This window comes from Impatiens glandulifera, chromosome 4 (genome assembly GCF_907164915.1).
Source record: "Impatiens glandulifera chromosome 4, dImpGla2.1, whole genome shotgun sequence".
In the NCBI taxonomy this organism is placed as follows: Eukaryota; Viridiplantae; Streptophyta; class Magnoliopsida; order Ericales; family Balsaminaceae; genus Impatiens; species Impatiens glandulifera.
Window position 1 is genome coordinate 5531435 of NC_061865.1, and position 18651 is coordinate 5550085.

The 18651-nt window shown below is 35.6% G+C and overlaps 1 protein-coding gene across 1 annotated transcript; it reads left to right on the forward strand.

The window, feature by feature from the left end:
• The first annotated feature begins 8107 nt into the window (after positions 1–8107).
• On the forward strand, positions 8108–18427 carry LOC124935944 (regulation of nuclear pre-mRNA domain-containing protein 1B-like). The gene is made up of 8 exons (XM_047476388.1): positions 8108–8373; positions 10221–10332; positions 11076–11320; positions 13189–13341; positions 13576–13726; positions 16285–16397; positions 16505–16540; positions 17474–18427. Exons 2-8 carry the CDS (start codon positions 10227–10229, stop codon positions 18140–18142), a joined length of 1473 nt encoding a protein of 490 aa, XP_047332344.1. The 5' UTR covers positions 8108–8373; positions 10221–10226; the 3' UTR covers positions 18143–18427.
• The last annotated feature ends 224 nt before the right edge of the window (positions 18428–18651 follow it).

The following is an 18651-nucleotide window of genomic DNA, read 5'->3' on the forward strand; positions in this document are numbered from 1 at the left end:
GGCCAGGTATCCTAACATGATAAATGAAACTTTTAGATTTCAGAGAATCCCACATCCTGAAGTACCAAAAGCAGAATGGAGTGGGGACTGTGGCGTTTTTGTATTAATGTATGTAGAGTACCTGACTACTAAACTTGGTCTAGAAAATTGCGTATCAAACAATATGCAATTATATAGAGAAAAGTGGGCAGTCAGGTTGTACCACCAGATTTTAGAGCCATGAAGTTTTAAACACTGAATTATTGTTGTAACATGTTTTGTAAACACTGAATTATTGTTGTAACATGTTTTGTAAACACTGAATTATTGTTATAACATGTTTTGTAAACACTGAATATTGTTTATCATCATCATTTCAGACATGAATGTTGTAATTGGTATCATAAAAATGTGTAGTAATATGCGTATGCGTGAGTTATGACTCACGCGTATTACAATATGCGTCTTTTATGACTCACGCATATTCTAATATAATTCACGTGTATTGTAATACCCGTGAGTCATAACTCACGCGTATTACAATATGACTCACGCGTATTGTAATACACGTCAATTATGAATCACGCGTATTACAATATGACTCATGTATATTACAATATGCGTGAGTTTAGCATTGTGCAATATATATGCGTGAGTCACTATATGGCCAACCTGGATGTATTATACAATCTGTATACAACTTTCAAATAAAAAAACATAGACAATATTCATGTAATTGAAAACCAACAATCAATTAGCATACAATATTCGAAAACCAACAATCAATCAGTATACAATATTCAAAATTGCATAGACAATATTCATGTTTGTGGCTGAGATGATGGCGGCTGAGATGATGATGCTCTTGCAGCTCTTGCAGTAGAGGGTGCAGGCATTAATGATTTGCATGTTGCCCTGTTGTGACCCTGACCACCACATGAGCTACATCTTCTCGGTACCTTACGAATTTCACATTGGGATGACCTACGCTTTGTTTGAGGTCGCCATTTCTTAACCTTAACAGGTGGTTTAAGGCACACTCGTTGCTTGATATGTTCTGGAATATCCCAATACTCTTCATGACAAACTGGATATATTGTTTCCGCATAAGCATTGATCCACATTTCACTTGAGTAATACCTGAAAGATAACAATTGAACATGTGAGAAATAAAGTTAGTTAGATAAATTCAATAGCAAATAAAGTAAAGTAAACCCTAAACCTTGAGCAGAACTCATAGGCATCCAATCTATGGGTACGGGAAGTAGCTAGGGCATGAGTGCAAGGAAGACCAGATACATCAAATACCCTACAACTACAACTCATTCCTCTCAAGTCAACTTTATAATCAGATTCACCGTCATGGACATAAAACTCGAATCGGTTAAGTGGATGAACGTTATATAATCTGGCCTTCTCAGCTTAATCACGTAAGAACTTTTCATAATAAGAAAATAAACGTTCATTGTGATTGGAAGCTTTTTCTCTTCGACTATTAAACCAATCTTGTAATGTGAATCTTAAATAATCAGCTAAGATTGATATGGGATACTTTCTAGCTTCCCTACTTTGACTATTAAAGCTCTCGGCGTAATTGCTTGTCATTTGATTGTATCGTTTACCCGGAAAAAATGCACGACTCCATCTCTCAAACCCAATATCTGCCAAATACATAGCAATACGAGGGTCCTTAGCATTGATCTTGTCAAAATGCTGATTAAACTTCAAGATTGTGTATGCTTGAGAAGCCAAACCAAACTCGGCGTGGCAGTGATCGGTTTTGAATTTGGCCATAATATTCATCTTGATGTGATATGTGCACGCACCGTGGTCAGCTTCTGGAAAAACAGCACACAAGGCATTGGCGATGCTTGGGTGTCTATCAGATACAAACACGAGATCATCAACCAATCCAATTACATCTCTAAGTTTTTGCATGAAATAAGTCCAGGAGTTGTTATTCTCCGAATCAACAACGCCGAATGCAACATGATAGAGTTGTTCATTCGTATCTAATGCTATCGCCACCAATAGCTGACCTCCAACCTTGTGCTTAAGAAAACTGGCATCGACGCACAATACTGGACGACAACAGTTTTTGAAACCCCTAATTGAGCAGCCTAAGGACATGAACATATACCTGAAATGACCGTGCTCATCCGTCTGGATGTCTGTTATGGTACCCGGATTGTTCTTCTCCAACATGTACAGGTATGATGGCAATTTACCGTAAGAATCTTCTACAGTTCCTCGCACCGCCATTATGGCTTTTTCTCTAGACCGCCAAGCCTTATTATAAGACAACTTTATTCCATAAGTAGTCTGTATGTCTTCCATTATTTTCTTGGGCATGTGGTCATGGTGATGGTCCATGTACTTGCTCTTCATGCATTCCCCAAACACCCATGCTGGTGCTTGCCTTTGATTCTCTTGCCTCGTCACAATTGAACAGATATGATCTTTTACGAATTTACGAATCTCAAACATTTCCGAGGAATTTACTCTAATAGCACGTAGTCTCCACTTGCAATTCTTATCCAAACATTTCACAACCCAAAGTTCTTTTTTTGACTTCACCACTTTGAATTCAAAATGATTAGTCATGGCATATTTATATAACCTCAGCTGAAGTTCTTTTTTATTCTCAAACAAAGAACTGACTTCCAATCCGATTCCGGTACTTACTGCCTCATGTATAGGATTTTCACTACTTGGTATGTTACTAGAAACCCATTCACTGCAGCTTGGTTGAGTACGAACAACAACATTGTTTTGTTGTGTACTAGGAACCCAAGAACCGCTTGGATTTGGATTGGTACTAGGAACCCAATCAGAACTACTAGGTTGGGTAATAGGAACCCAATCATCATCAGCATCATCCCCCACATTCAGACGCAAATGTTCATCTTCAATGTCATTTTCAAAGAAAACCTCACGCTACATCGGGAAGACGTCGAGGTCATCAATTTCTGGAACCGCTACACTTTCTTGAGTTGGTAGTGACTTCTCTACTAAGGATACACACAATGGAGTGCGGTTGTGGACTGAAACTGCTTCATGTAAAAAGAACTCCACATCCACATCTTTTTTTATATCAGTTATATAAGAAAATTTGGCAATCATGCCAGGAGTGATAGAAAAATTAAGTAAGTTAATTTTTAAAACCGGCCACTCACTACAAATTTTGAATATTTATTCTAAATAATCAAAAAGGGAGAAATTGATAGAAAAATTAAGTAAGTTAATTTTGTGAAATCGGCCAGATAAACTAAACAGTTGTTAACTGTCATGTGCAGGTACATCAAAACCGTATGAACCGGTTGGAGTATCAAAACCGGTTGCCACATCTTTTCAAAGAAACCTGTCTCAAGTGATCAAGTTAAAGATCAGAGGAACCGGTTTTTACTTTCTCAAGCGACCGGTTAGCCAAGACAAATCTTACACACCAGCCGGATCATTCTGCACAAGACACAAGAAACGGAAAAATTCAAACTTCAAGAGTGACGTACCATGACGAAGGAAACGTGTCTTGAAAGAATAAAAGAAGATCGGATCCGATCGGAAGCATGCGAGGAAAGCAATGATGCTTTAGTGATCCGAAGTTGACAACCGGAAGTGCATATTCAACACGTGTCCAAATCTGAAAACCGGCTATGTCATCCTCTGCTCAGAGCTGCCTGCATGACTGCCAGGTGTTGAGGAAGGTGAAGCGTGCAAGCAATCTTTCTGCACCAGGCGTGATAACGATCAACCAATCCAGAGGAGAGAGAAGAAAAGTGACCGTTAGCTCTTCTCAGCTATAAAAGGAAGACGGATCGTCTTCATTTAATGCACAAGCAAGAAGCAAGTTGACAAGTTGTGCAAGTCACAGATTACGAAAAACATTAAATTCTAGAGAGATAAAGTGTCATATTCCAACCGGTGTGTCTAAAAGCGGAAGCTTTCTATAGTGTGTTGTGTTGTGTTGAGTTGTTGTATTACATCAAAGTGTGAGTTTGGTGTAACCGGCGAGTAGCGAAGTTGGGCTCGACCGACAGTATTGTTGTAACACTAAGAGTTAGTGGAGATCCTTCTCATAACCTGAGAAGAAGGGGTGACGTAGGAGGGTTTGCTCCGAACATCCATAAACAAATTCTTGTCTCGTGTTCTTTCGCTGCTTTCATCTCTTGCTTACTTAACTTAAACCTCAAACCAATCGTACTCCTAAAACCGGTCACTCATATCCATAAAACCGACTCCTCCTAAAACATCATCTAAAAGTCGCATACGTTGCTTCAACCTGAAACAGACATTTCCGCCCTTGAACCCGGTTCAAGAGTCTGTGACAGTTTGCGCAGTGCTGAGAACGGTTTTAGTCTTTAACCGGACTATTACCAAAGAGTGTTGTGTGTGTAAGAGGCCACCCTTACTTGAAACCGGAAACACCCCGGTCCTCCAAGGGCGTCCCCGATCCTAACAAGGAGCATTATACTTGGCTTGAAGTAATAAATCATATCTAGATTTGTCAACATCGGTAGCAGAATAAATTTGATCAACTAATTGGGCATAAGTAGAATTTTGGGGAACAATCATACCGCTGTTTGACTTTGCAGAAAAATGAGTAAGATCATCCGTAGTTTTCCACTCTCCATCAAAGTAAAGAAGTACAAGTACTTGAGCTGCAATTGAAAACAGTTCAACAACATCACAAGAATTGAAAACAGTTCAACAACATCACAAGAATTGAAAAAAGTTCAACAACATTACCATAACCGAGGAGAGTTTGCTCGTAGAGTTTCAGGAAATCCAATACCGCAACTTTTTACCATAAGTTTGCTTCAATGAATCTAATGGGATAAGAGCTCCCTATCCAATAGGTCCATTGAAGCAAACTTGTGGTTAATTCTTGGAACATTGTATCTCCACGAAACATACCAGTAAACTCTACCTCAAAGCTTAATTGGCGTGAGTGAGAATCAATAAGCGCGAGTGAAATACGCGTGAATCAGCTACACTATGCCAGCATGCAAACCCTAAACCTTAATACTAGAATAACAACATAGTATTGATTCCCATTCATTCGAATACAACCTAGCTAAACTATAATTTAACTAACCTAGTGTTCATAATCACTAAAAACCATAAAATAAACATACCCATTTTGAGAACGAAGAGTAGTGGGTCAGCTGCTGCTGCTCGTTGTCGAGTTCTTCAGGGGAGGGTCTCGTGGTGTCGTCGTAGTCGTCAGCTGCTGCTGCTCGTGGTCGAGTTCTTCAGGGGAGGGTCGAGTCGGAGTGGCGAAAGCGAGAGAAGAGAGAAGGGGAAATTAGTGATTCGTGGTTTTGTTATAAATTAGGGCACAAAAATATTATATACGATGAAAGACGAGAATTGAAATTCACGCGTTTCATCTAAAACGCGTGAATAAACTCACGCATTTTAGATGAAACGCGTGAATGCATTTCACGTTAATTGAAAGACGAGGAATGCTATTCACACATTTCATCTAAAATGCGTGAGTTTATTCACGCGTTTTAGATGAAACGTGTGAATAACAACATTGTTCCTTGTTCCTTGTTGTTTGAGTTATGTGGCGAATATGCGTGATTATACACAATACGCGTGAGTTATGTTGGATTGTTCTAAATATAAGCATAAGTTATGATATTGTTAACAAAAGTAATAAACCATAAATAGAAGAATATTCAGTAATATAAACCACCATAAATCATAAATATCCAAATTAAGTATTGTTATAAACCATAAATATCATAAATATCATAAATAACCCATAAATAGAAGAACAATAAGTCTAAACAACTCCAAATTAAGTAAGCAAATGCTGCAAATCACAAGCAGCAACAGATTGAAACAACTTTGTATGAGGAACAACATGTTCATCCAATATCCATGACATAGCAGCCGCTGTCTCATAAAGCCAATTGTCGGGAAGAACATCAAAATCTTTTTCAATTGGTCGACACCTGCTGTATATCTCGAAATATACTATTATAGTTTTCGCATCCCTTGGCTTAGCAAATGGATAATCTGGATTATCCGATTCTTTAATACTACCACCTCCATCAACTATTAACTCAATGAGATCCTGTTTGTAAAGTGTGTTGAAATTCCCTATAAATATAAAAATGTAACCGTCGAACAGTTTTGAACGCTGAAAAACAAACAAAGAAGATAATTTCAGTTATCAAGCAAAATAAGAAAAGTACAGATAGGAGGAATAAGACCAAACTCACATTATTCAACAACAGAAGTCTGCCTTTTCTAGGACCACCTTGGGCTCCATGATTATCATGTTTAACCTCATAAGGTTCCTCATCAACACAATTTTGGGTTTTCAATGATGATTTTATCCCTACACAAAACAATTTTTATATTAATTTAACAGACATATGTATGAAAAGAATCGTGTTAACAGAGACTCACAATCAATAATAAGGACCCATTTCCCGTTCAGAATTGCCTTCAATACTTTTTGAGTTCGGCCGCATGCACCATTGGGATCAGTGTAAGCAATAACATGGGTTACATCTTCTCTCCACTTCGGAGACACCCTTGCACCAAAAGTGCGAGCAAATTCAACTATCAACAATTGTGTAAAACAATAATATAATGGTTATTACATACAAAACTAGTTAATATGGACATAGTAGAGAGAATAGAACATACATTATTTTCAGGTGATAATTGATTGGGACATAAGGTCATAACAGTGTTTGTTGCCTACATATTATAAAAAAAAAGGAGTTGAACGAACTGAGAAAACCATTTTATTAACAACCATTTTATTACATACCATTTTGTTGAACGAACTGAGAAAACCACAACGACAGCTCCTGATCTAAATACTACAATATCCATCATTATAAACAGCAGAATATACATCAATAACTAACCATACAATATTCATGTAATTGAAAATCATCAATCAATCAGTATATATAGGAAACCAACAATCAATCAGTATATATAAGAAACATCATAATATACATCAAAACCAAACCTTAAACCCTAAATACAACAATATCCATGAATATAAATAGCAGAATATACATCGAAACCTAACCCTAAACCTAAATACTATAATATCTATCAATATAAATGGCAAAATATACATCGAAACCTAACCCTAAACCTAAATACATCAATATCCATTATAAACGGCATAATATACATTAAAACCAAACCCTAAACCTAAATACATCCATATAAATGGCAGAATATACATCGAAACCTAACCCTAAACCCAAATACTTCGATATACATAGGAAACGGCATAATATACATCAAAACCAAACCCTAAACCCTAAATACACCAATATCCATGAATATAAACGGTATAATATACATCAAAACTTAACCCTAAACCTAAATACATCAATATATATAGGAAACGACATAAAATACATCAAAACCAAACCCTAAACCTAAATACATCCATATCCATGAATATAAATGGTATAATATAAATCGAAACCTAAACCTAAACCTTAAGCCCTAAACTGACCTGATGATGTTGAAGAACGATAATGTTGGAAGGATCCCGATGATGTTGAGGAACGATGATGTTGAGGAACGATGATGTTGAGGAACGATGATCTTGATGGATATTGAAGGATGTATGAATGGAAAGTCGGCCGCAGTCGGAGTGGGAGGGAGAATCGGGGAGGTTTTGTTTTAAATTAGGGCCGAAAAATTATATATAAGACTAAAGACGCGAATTACCATCCACGCGTTTCATCTAAAAACGCGTGAGTTCATCAACGCGATTTAGATGAAACGCGTGGATGGTAATTCACGTACATTGAAAAACGCGAATTGCCATTCACGCGTTTCATCTAAATCGCGTTGATGAACTCACGCGATTTAGATTAAATCGCGTGAGTGGTGATTCGCGTCAATGAGCGTAAAATCTGGGGCCGGAGGGGTATTTCTGACATTTCGCAGGGCAAAAGGGCCCTTTTTGCCAACATTAGCAGGCGCGGACCTTTTTTGGAATTTCCCCTGTTATGGGGCCATTTCATCAAATTTCCCATTAATATTATATTAATCTATAAAAGTTTTTATCTTTTCTTTTATATTTATATATTTCATATATATTTTTATTTTTATATTTTTCTCCGCAGCTTCTCTCTCCTTATTTTTGGTGGTCTGCCTTCACATCTATACCCCGCCGATACACGCCGCCGCCGCCGTCAGGATCGCCGGCGCCGGCATATCGTCTTCTACGTTGATACAGACAACCTTACCGTATCTTCACTAGGCGTCCACAGTCTCCGTGTTTCTTCCTCCGATCAGTTCTTGTGTTTGTCAATTCGATTAAGAGAAGTCTGAAAGCGCTAGAATAAGCCAGCTTGAAGCAAATGCACTGTAAAGATTAAAGTATAATACAACCAGGTACTGTTATTACCTTTACTTTTGTGTGCATTGCTATTATCTCTCCGTTATCTAGTTAAGAATGCAATTTAACTGGATACTGAGACAGGGTTTTGTTGAACTGCGTAGTTTGTGAATAAATCTAAGAACTTACTAAGATTCTTGTTTAGTTATGATGATTTGGTGGGACTTCAGATATGATTCAGTTCTTTTTAGGGTTTTGTTTGGGACTTGTATATCATGTCTAAAGTATTATTCTTGTTTATCATATACATGAACGTACATGAAAATGGAGTACAATTTGAGAAAAAAAGACTTCTGTTTGTGTAAATTCCAACAAAGTACTATTTGAGAGTGGTTGATTGTAGTGCATTGTTATGAGTGGATGACTAGACATAGGACTAGTGTAAGGTTTGCAATTTATCATGCCAGTTTCAACCAAAAGAGTTGTACTATATGTTTCTGTTAGAAAGAAGAAGGTGAATTTGTGTGTGCATAACTTAGCTTTCCATGGTCTTTAGTAGTAAAGATCATTTGGAAAGCACATATGTGATTCCACACTTGGTCAAGACCTGTAACTAGAATACCATAGACATAAAGAAAGAACCCACAATTTAGAAGCACCAACACATGTAGTAAACAAAGATACACCAGTCTTAGAAGCCACAAGAATTACCTGCATTGCCTATGAGTTCAGTTTAGTTTGGTGAGTCCTCAAAAGGCACTTGCCAAGATGTGGTTACATAATCCCTTTTATCTACTCTTTCACAATCATAGATCCTTCATAATTACGGCCCACACACTCTTATGTCAACGAAGATGTCGATGGCCACAAATCTAATCTGTCATGGGAGAGTGTCTTCACATTCCTCGTACAATCAGATGTGTGAGGAGCCCTTGTAGGTCCTCTAACTTAGGATGTTGTTGACTGTCTCTCCATACTTCGTAGAATTGGGAAGATCATTGTCAGTATGATGACTTCGCCCCGTTTTGAGTTCTTTCACAAGTTTGGACATAATTAACTCCAACGCTTCACTTGCGATCAACATGGTGTAGCATGTGTTGACTTTGGGATAGCAATTTCGACAAGAAGTAGATCAATGTGTAAAACTGAAACTGAAAGGGAACTCTCTCTACTACATAACACTATTGATTAGGAGGAAAAGAAAGGGAGATTAAGGACTAAGAAGGTATTATTATGGAAGTTATCATTGATAAAATACAATTATCTAAACCTCTAATGTTTGAGAAGTTTGTGAATGAGATATACAATGGTAACTTTGATGGACCATACTCCTCAACGATTCCTCAACGTTGTTGCTAGGGCCATACTTATATTATGCATATTAGCCAGACCATTCACATAAGGGTTATCAATGTTGAAGATCGTGATTGTAGCTCTTTTGTTTGATATCCTCCCTTCTTTTTGCTTATGCTTAACCCACTCTCGAGCAATCTCATGATCGACAACAATGTAAAGAGACTGAAGGGAAAATCCAATCCAAATATGAAAGACTTTATCTTTAAGGGAGCATGTAACTAAGAAAGCAACATCTGGTCCTTGGTAAACTAGGTCTGAGAGGTATAGAACACTTGCTGAGATGGGTTTACTTTAATTTTAGTTGGAGTAGGATTGGTATCACCTATGAAACCATTTAGATTCTAGGTAGGTAGTTTGAGATCGTTTGTGATAAATATTCCTCATTTTATTATTATTATTTGTTTTCTGATTTGTCCATAATCTTCTTCTTTGTATCTAAGTTGGTGGGGCCATGGTTTATATGTTGCTTTCTCTGACCACTGTTCAGGTTCCAGTCCTTTTCTTTCTTCCTTCAGAAGTTGAGATGTGATATTTATTTCTTGTGCAGGAACTGATGCAAGATAATATACAAGGAAACATGATGAGTGACAATGTTTTTGATGCCCAGAATTTGTCAGAGAAGTTATCTAAGCTTAACAGTTCACAGCAAAGTATAGAATGTATCCTCTTTTGACCAAAAGCAAGTGATTCTATATCACTTAAATGCCTAATTGTTTTTGCTCCTTATACCTACTTGAAGCATGCTATATAACAGGAAAAAAACATATAACTTATTTCACTCTATTATTTTATAAGTTTATCCACAAATTGAGCATCCTAAATATTTGGCTTGCACACACAAATGGATATGTTCTGCTTCTGGCATAGCTGTGATACTAGGATATCTTGGAACACTTGGAGAAAAAACATTGTATTTTAATTCTTGATTGTCTGAGCTGTTTCTTACAAACACTATTCTATTTTTGTACTCATGTGGCTCATAGATGTCATATATAAAAGTTGTCAACTAATTTTTCTTCTGATATTTCATTTTTCATCTGTTAGGAAATCAATTCACCACCTATTGACTTGTAGAAAGGAAGACCTTGTGTTTCAAAGTTTTTTTTTTCTCCATGCATTCCTGATTTTCCCATCTACTCTAATTAAATAAACTTTTTCTTGTGATACTGAAAATTGATTGGCAAATTGTTTCTCTTCATACCTCTTGTTTTTGTTGGATTATTTGTCAAACATAAGAGTACTTACTTGCCATTGGCTTGGAGAGGAACTTAGTTGTTGCCTGTTGGGAAAGACTAGTTAAAAAAGCATCAGTATAAGAAAGGTCCATCATGCCTGTTGTTTCTGTCTGATTATCTTCACACAATATATTATGTACTTATACATTTCCTTAACTATTGATTAGCATTATCAAACTGGTGCATCACTTACAGAAAGAAGGCCAAAGAGATAGTTGAAATATGGGACAAGTCATTTAACTCTGCTAAAAAAGAACGTGTTGCTTTTCTTTATTTGGCAAATGATATTTTGCAAAATAGTAGGCGGAAGGGCAATGAATTTGTGAATGAATTCTGGAAAGTACTTCCTGCAGCTCTGAGGAATGTTTTTCATAGTGCTGATAATAATGGAAAGAAAGCAGCTACAAGATTGGTACCTCTTCTTACTTAATCTCTTTTATGAACTGAGACCTTTATGATTTGGGATTTGTTTAATATGCCTAAAGTCTGAACTGTTGCTTATGAATATAAAAAAAACCAAGATTGTTATTGAGTCTCAACCAGATTAACTCTAGTACAAAAATGCAATTATGATTTGGGCCTTTTTGTATTATAATATTCTTTTATTAATGGAATGCAAACGTTTTCCTTTCATTTTTCTTGTTTGTTCAAACATTTTCTGGATCACTTAATACTTCCTTTTTCTTGGTACTTTTTGGACAGACGAATGTTTCTTTAATGTATCAGGTCTTGATTGTATAAACTATAAATGAGTAGGTATATGACAGAGTCTGGTGTATTACCTTCAATAGTCCAAAGCCTCTATCCTTTCGAGACCTTTTCGCCATATCCATTAAGGATGCTAGAGTGGCATAGAACTATCTCTCACGCATCACTGACTGGAAGTTTACTTTCCTCCGCCGCCTCGCTTATGAGGAGGAGAGTAGACTTGACAATCTTGTGGAGATTCTTGCTCAAGTCTCGATTCATTTTGATACTAACGACATTAATTTCAATCTTGTTGGTTCCTTTGATTTCAAGACTAGTGTCATTTACCACTCAACACTTCAAGTGGTGACACCACGGCTCCCTTGGACGGTAGTGTGGAAAGCTAAAATCCTTTCTAGGATTTCCTTCTATGGCTGGGAAGCATTCACAAAGGTGTTTTGACTACCATGAAGCTTAAAAGAAAGGGATTGCATTTGGCTAGTAGGTGTTGTCTTTGTATGAAGAGCGAAGATACTATCGAACACATCCTCCTTCATTGCAATCTGGCTAGGAACATGTAGACTCAAATGCAGAATTGTCATGCTGTATAAAGTTTCAGATTTTTGGGATCAATGGATTGCCTGGGGTTCCTGGATCAGCATCATTAACTACAACTGGAAATCAATACCCCTCATCATGTGGTGGACATTTTGGAAGGAAAGGAACATAGTACATTCAAAGGGAAGAGCTACGGCTCTGGAAGATTAAAAGGCTTTATGTTATGCACTTTTCATCAATCAAAGAAAGATGGATGGGCACGGCATGATAACTTTTTGATCTTATTGGCATCTAACTTTTTCTTGCTCTGTTTTGCTTATTGTTTTCTGTTTTTTCTCTCCACCCCCCACATGTAATCTTGAACGTTTCTCACGCTCTTTCTTTTTAATGAAAATTTGACCTTCTTAATAAAATTCCAAAGCCTCTAACCAAAGTAGAACAAGTGTATATCAGATGGTGTCCAATCTGAACTGGGTTCCATACATCAAGCCTTCAATCACTGTTTACTTGCTAGGAGTGATTCCGGTGAATAAATATCAGTAAATTTCCATAATATGCTAACAATGTAACTACCTAGTTGCTCCATCCAACATATACTAATTTATATGCTGTGCTTGCTTGATTTGGTTTAAGGTTATAAGTTTCATTGATTATGTAAAAAAATATTTATAAATATCTAATAGAACAGTTATGTATGTATATATATATATATATATATATATCTTTTCTCTATTTGTTTTATAATAAGTTTACTTAGGTGTGAAAACAACATCATTGAATCAAAGTAATGTTGGAGAGAATGTGATTGGATATTCTCCCCATCATCAAGGTAATTGTGCTGAATATGATGAGAATGGGAAAACAAAATTTGGTGTTATTGGCATACTTAGCAAATGAGTTTTTATTTACTGAAGGATCTACTGGTGAATGTCCCTGTTAGTCTGGTCCATGCTAACTTAGTGTTTGTAAACAACTAGTATTAAGATGTGCTTGTGATGGCTATATTCATCTTTTGTATACATGTATTCTTTCCAGATGGACATATGGGAAGAGAGGAAAGTGTTCGGTTCTCGTGTTCAACATCTTAAAGATGAATTACTCAACAAGGACCCTCCACCAATATTGTACAATGTGAAGAGCTCGAATCCCATCAAAACAGTTAAAAAGGATGTTCACTCATTAAGAATTGTAAGTTCATGGTAATTTTGAATTTTCTTACTTAAGTTTTTTGAATTATTTTTTCTTACCGCCGCTGCTTTTCCCTTTAGTTCTTTTACTTGAAGATGTTGCATTATAGTTCTGGATATGTTGACTGTCTTTTTTTTATCCCTTCTCTTTATTTTTTCTTTTGTGTGGGAGAATAATATGTGGGGGATTTGAGCTCACTTCCATTCTTTGTTTCCCTTTTGGTTATGCTTTCAGAAATTACCTGTTGGCGGTATGCCCGAAAAAATAGTTACTGCATTTCAATCCGTGCATGATGTTACTGAAGAAAAGGCTCTAGAGAAGTGCAAAGCTGCTGTCAATAGTTTGGAAAAGATGGAGACACTTGTGGGTAGTGCTTCAGCTGAAGGTATCAATATATTTGCCAAGTGCTTTACCCCTAAATATCCAGTCAACTCTTGCTCCTCTATTTATGGAAACATATCAGAATTCATAACTTAGGCTGCTTAACTTGTGCATACGTGCATAATTTTATTTTTTGTGTACATGATGAAGCTCTTGATATGTCATGATTTTCCTTGTTATTTGTTGTTTTATAATCCTTAGTCTTATAGATAATATAATGCAATGCAATGTAGATATTTCAGACAACTTATAAATAATGCAAGCAATCAGAGCAAAAACTGACCCACTGTTCAAATGAACCTATCTTTTATTATTAATGGTGGTTATAAGAGATAATGCCTAATTTTCTCTCTGAACTTTGAGGTGAGTCGGATTTTTCTCCATGATGCATAACCTGTCTAGTTTTGCTCCCTCAACTTGCAAAAATGTCTGAAGTTGCTCCCTGAGTAACTATGATAAACTAACACCGTCAAGTACATGCCAAGTGGCTGGTAAGTGGTAACTTGTAATTTTTATTATATAAAGAATTATTGTAAGAAATTAACAGCTCTTAACTTTGACCTATCCCCCCTCCCTCTCCACTTACTTTCTAAGCCTTATTGTCAAGTGGAAGTAGTATTGTTCCTTAAGAGTGTGTTCTCCAGTATTTCTGCATATATCATTCTTCATTGTCATAGCACAAAGAGAAAATTGCATCCAATTGTCTTTTTTCTCTTTTGAATTTTTTGTTTTTTCTTTTGTTGTTGCATTAACGACTCATTTGAATGATTGAACTTTGTTAAAACAAATTATACTTTTTTTTTTCTAATCTATTTTCAATTGTACACTATTTACAAAATATGGTTTATGTCTTAGACTTGTAGTGTAATAATGTCTTGGCTATATTTCAAGATAAATAATGAGAATATACAAGTGTATACTTCATAAAGTAAATATAGAAGTTAATCTTACTAAGAATGAAAAAAAAAACAATATATAAACTATTTGTGAGGGTTAGCTTCAAAATTTAGATTTTAAATAAATGGTTGATGTTAATGGATTAAACTATGATATGAGTGGACAAATGAGTAAGTTTAAGAGTTTTTCTTTATTTTCCTAACCTTTTAATTTATGTTATTTGTTTGAATATTATATATTTTATAATCTTAAATCTTTCATTACTTGTTATTTTTATAATTCTTACCCCATTATAAAACTATTATCATATTACTCTTATTTAATATTTTTTACCTTTCATGTAATTTGTTAAAAGTCTTGACTAATAGATAACTATTTCATCACTTATAGCTAAATTGTATTTTTTTACCTTGTACCTATTAAAATCTTCTTTACTGTTACCCACCCATGTGGTAGAGTCTTGAACTAAGAGGCTTCATATTCGAGTCCCACTAAGAACACCTTGATGAAGTGGGGGTCATGATGGTGGAATTCTGTGCTAGCCTTCTATAGTGAATAAACCCTGTTCTAAAAAAAACATTCTTTATCGTCATCATAATGCAAACTATTATTTTTAGAAGAAAATATTTATGTAGTGGAAAATATTTAGAGTTAATTTTAATAGTTACTCTGGTTAATTAAGAGTAAACTATAATAATATCTAAGGATAAACATTAAATATGCATGTATAATTGAGATGGTTGATTTAGGATGAAGTCTAATGAAAAATACTTTTTTTTAGTAATATACAAACATTATGTGAAGTTTTCCCACCAAGGTAGCCCAGTGGTAAGAGTTGGCTTAAGAGACCGAAATGACACGGGTTCGATTCCATCTTGAAGCGTTTTGAGTTTAAGCGGGGACAATGGATGTGGGGTGTCAAGCTAGTTCTCTTTTAATTCTCCTAAATAAAAGAGAAGTCTGTGATTAGCTGAATAAGTAAATGTATCAAAGTAAGATAACTCTTTTAAGAAAGGATATTATAGGTTTATGAAGATTATTGTGATATTGTATGTTTTTATTGAAGAGTATTTAAAGATAAAGCACTAGATGACAATTAAGGTCATGCCTATGTTCTTACTAAGAATAGATCTTGACTGATTACTATGTCTTCTTTCCTTATTTTGAAGTGCATTATTTTATTGCTAAGAAGATCTTGTATTTATAAAGGAGGTTATCTATCCAATTACTAATTTGATTGAGAATGGAATTGATGTGTAATCCAATTGCTTATTGGATATGGAAACTAATGTGTGGTAGAAATTAACTCTTTAATTTGTGAGAAACAGGATATTAACCAAATGGAAGTAATAATAAAAGGAAACTTTTCTGTTGTTTATGAAACAGATCCAATTAGCTAACCTATAGTCTATAAAATAAAAGATACTTTAGTTTATGAGAAAACATGTTCAATGTTATATGAAACAATAACAATGATTTGTTATATCTAGTGTTTATTTTGATGGTGGAATGATAGATGTTGCTTTATATGTTTATAAAGGCTTTTTAGTATTGTCTCAAATACTGAGCAGTGGTTATGCAATGAGTTATATTAGTACATTTCAGATTTACAAATGTGAAATAGATGGATTAAGAACCTTTATAATATATATATTCATTCTACAGATGAGATGCATGCACTAGAAGGGATCCTTCAAGAATGCATGAAGCAACTTCATAGTGCTGAAGAAAATAGGTCTTTCTTGGTTACCATTCTTAAAGCTGCAATTGAGGAGCAGGTTTTAACTTATACGCTTTTTTTAAGGATGCAACTTTTCAAAGGGGTTTTCATTCTTATAATAAGTTATTCCAAACAATTGTCTCACCAACATTTGTGGCCTTGCAGGAATCTAAGCTAGAAATTGTTCAAACATATTTGCAAGTAAGAACTCCACTATTTTCTATTATCTATCGTACTTGCCCTTTGGTTAAGTTTTTTTTGTTGGGAAGTGCTGTTAGGCTTAGTGTCGGTGATTTTCTATTTTGGGTTGCTTAGGTTTTACTTTTCAATAATTATGTCTTCTCCTAAAGATGAGGCAAGATGATACAAAAGAGAATTGATCTTCAACAAGAGAAGTCTGGAGTATATTGGTACACTCATTCATTGTTATGGGCTGCTGATAGTTGGGGGGGTTGAAAATAAGGCAAAACCTTACAATAATAATATTTCTGACTAAAGATTTTGGAAACAGGGATTGTTATTGCTTTCAATAACCTATTATTCTCTGATCAAATCACCTTTCGGCCTTCACTGAGGATTTTTCTGATAATTTGAAGAAAGTTCTGTACTCCTCAAATCTGGTAAGAATAGAATAGCAAATCCAATGATGAACGATCCATACAAATAAAAGGACTCATCCAGAGACTTCTGTTCTAGAAAAGCTAATGAATTATTATTATTATAAGGGAATCCTACTTCCATAATATCATCCATAGATGTAAAAGCTTATTAACACACAAGGCTGAACTATACCAGCCGTAATTAATTCCACTTCTAGTTTACCTCAATCCTCAAAGGTTGCAATCTTCATGAAACAAGCTGCCATAGGGTGAATTTCTATTAGACTATCTTGTTATTGTCTTTTTAAATTTTCCTATAGACTGCCATAGGTATTCTCAGAATATCATCAGGAATATTTTGTTGTATTATTGAAACTTCATATGGGTCCGTCCAAAAACACTTCAGTTAGTGGGAGTTATAGGAATATTTGTTTTCATCTTTAATGAGTAATGTACATTTTTTTTTCCATTACATGTGTAACTGTTATATTTAGTCACTTTGAGGGTTTTAAGATAGGAAAGATGTTGTGTGCAGGCTGCGAGACGTAATATGGAGCAAATGAACAATATGAAGCAACCCCGGCTGACTTCCCCACCACTATCCAACACTAATATAATGCAGCAAACAACAACTAACAGTTCCTCTTCTTTGGACCAACCGACTGTTTCTTTAGCCCCTCTAAAGACAAGTGAAGACGACAACAACAAATCTGCTGCAGCTGCACTCGCAGCTAAACTGGCTTCCTCCACATCTTCTGCACTAATGTTTACATCCGTTCTTTCATCCCTCGTGGCACAAGAGAGTGCCTCAATGAGCTCTCTCAAAAGATCTCCATTCACTTCCAGTTCCCCTCCCGATAAACGACCAAAGTTCGACACAACCAATTCCGACACAGCCGGAATTTTCACCTCTCTTCAGCAACAACTGACTAATCAAGTCCAAGCCGGATTTTCACCAAACCCTCAACCACCTTCAACTCAGTTCCTCCAGTCTCCCGGTTTAATGATGTACCCATTTAACAACAATGGACCCTTTACATCACAACATATGCCAATGGGGCTCGTAAGACCAAGTCCAGCTTCACCACAGCAGCCGCAAACTAACAATTCTTCTGGTGGTGGGTATTATCATCCTTCTTCGGGTATGACTGCACTATATGGGCAAAGTCAACCGCCATCTACACCACAGGTAAACAGACAGTGAGTGACATCTCTGATGAATTCGGATCGAATAGAATATAGATCTGGAGAAATTAAACTTTTCGGATTTGTAAATTAATAGGCATATCATTACCTGTTATATTCTCCATTTATGCTCTCTTCTTTTTCTTTAACTGGAAATGAAACTTGAAATCCCATCCCATCAGGGATGTGTTTTACTACTGTAAAATGATTCCGTAGCCAGCTTGAGCTAATTATTATTAGGACTACAACTGCAATGTAACAATACTAGAATCATAAGTTTTGGCTGAGCTTTTTAGGATCTTTTTATTTTGTTTTGTTTTGTTTGTTTCTTGGTTGATGACAGTTAGTTAGTTAGTTAGTTTGCTTGCTATATTAGGCAGTAATGGAAAGGTTGAAATAGAGATATTTAAAATTTGTTCGGATAGAAGATTTTTTGAATAAATCTTGATTATTTAAAAAATATTGGTAGGTGTTAATTTTGAGAAAATAGGTTTTTTTTGATAGAGTGATTCGAATATAATGTTAGGA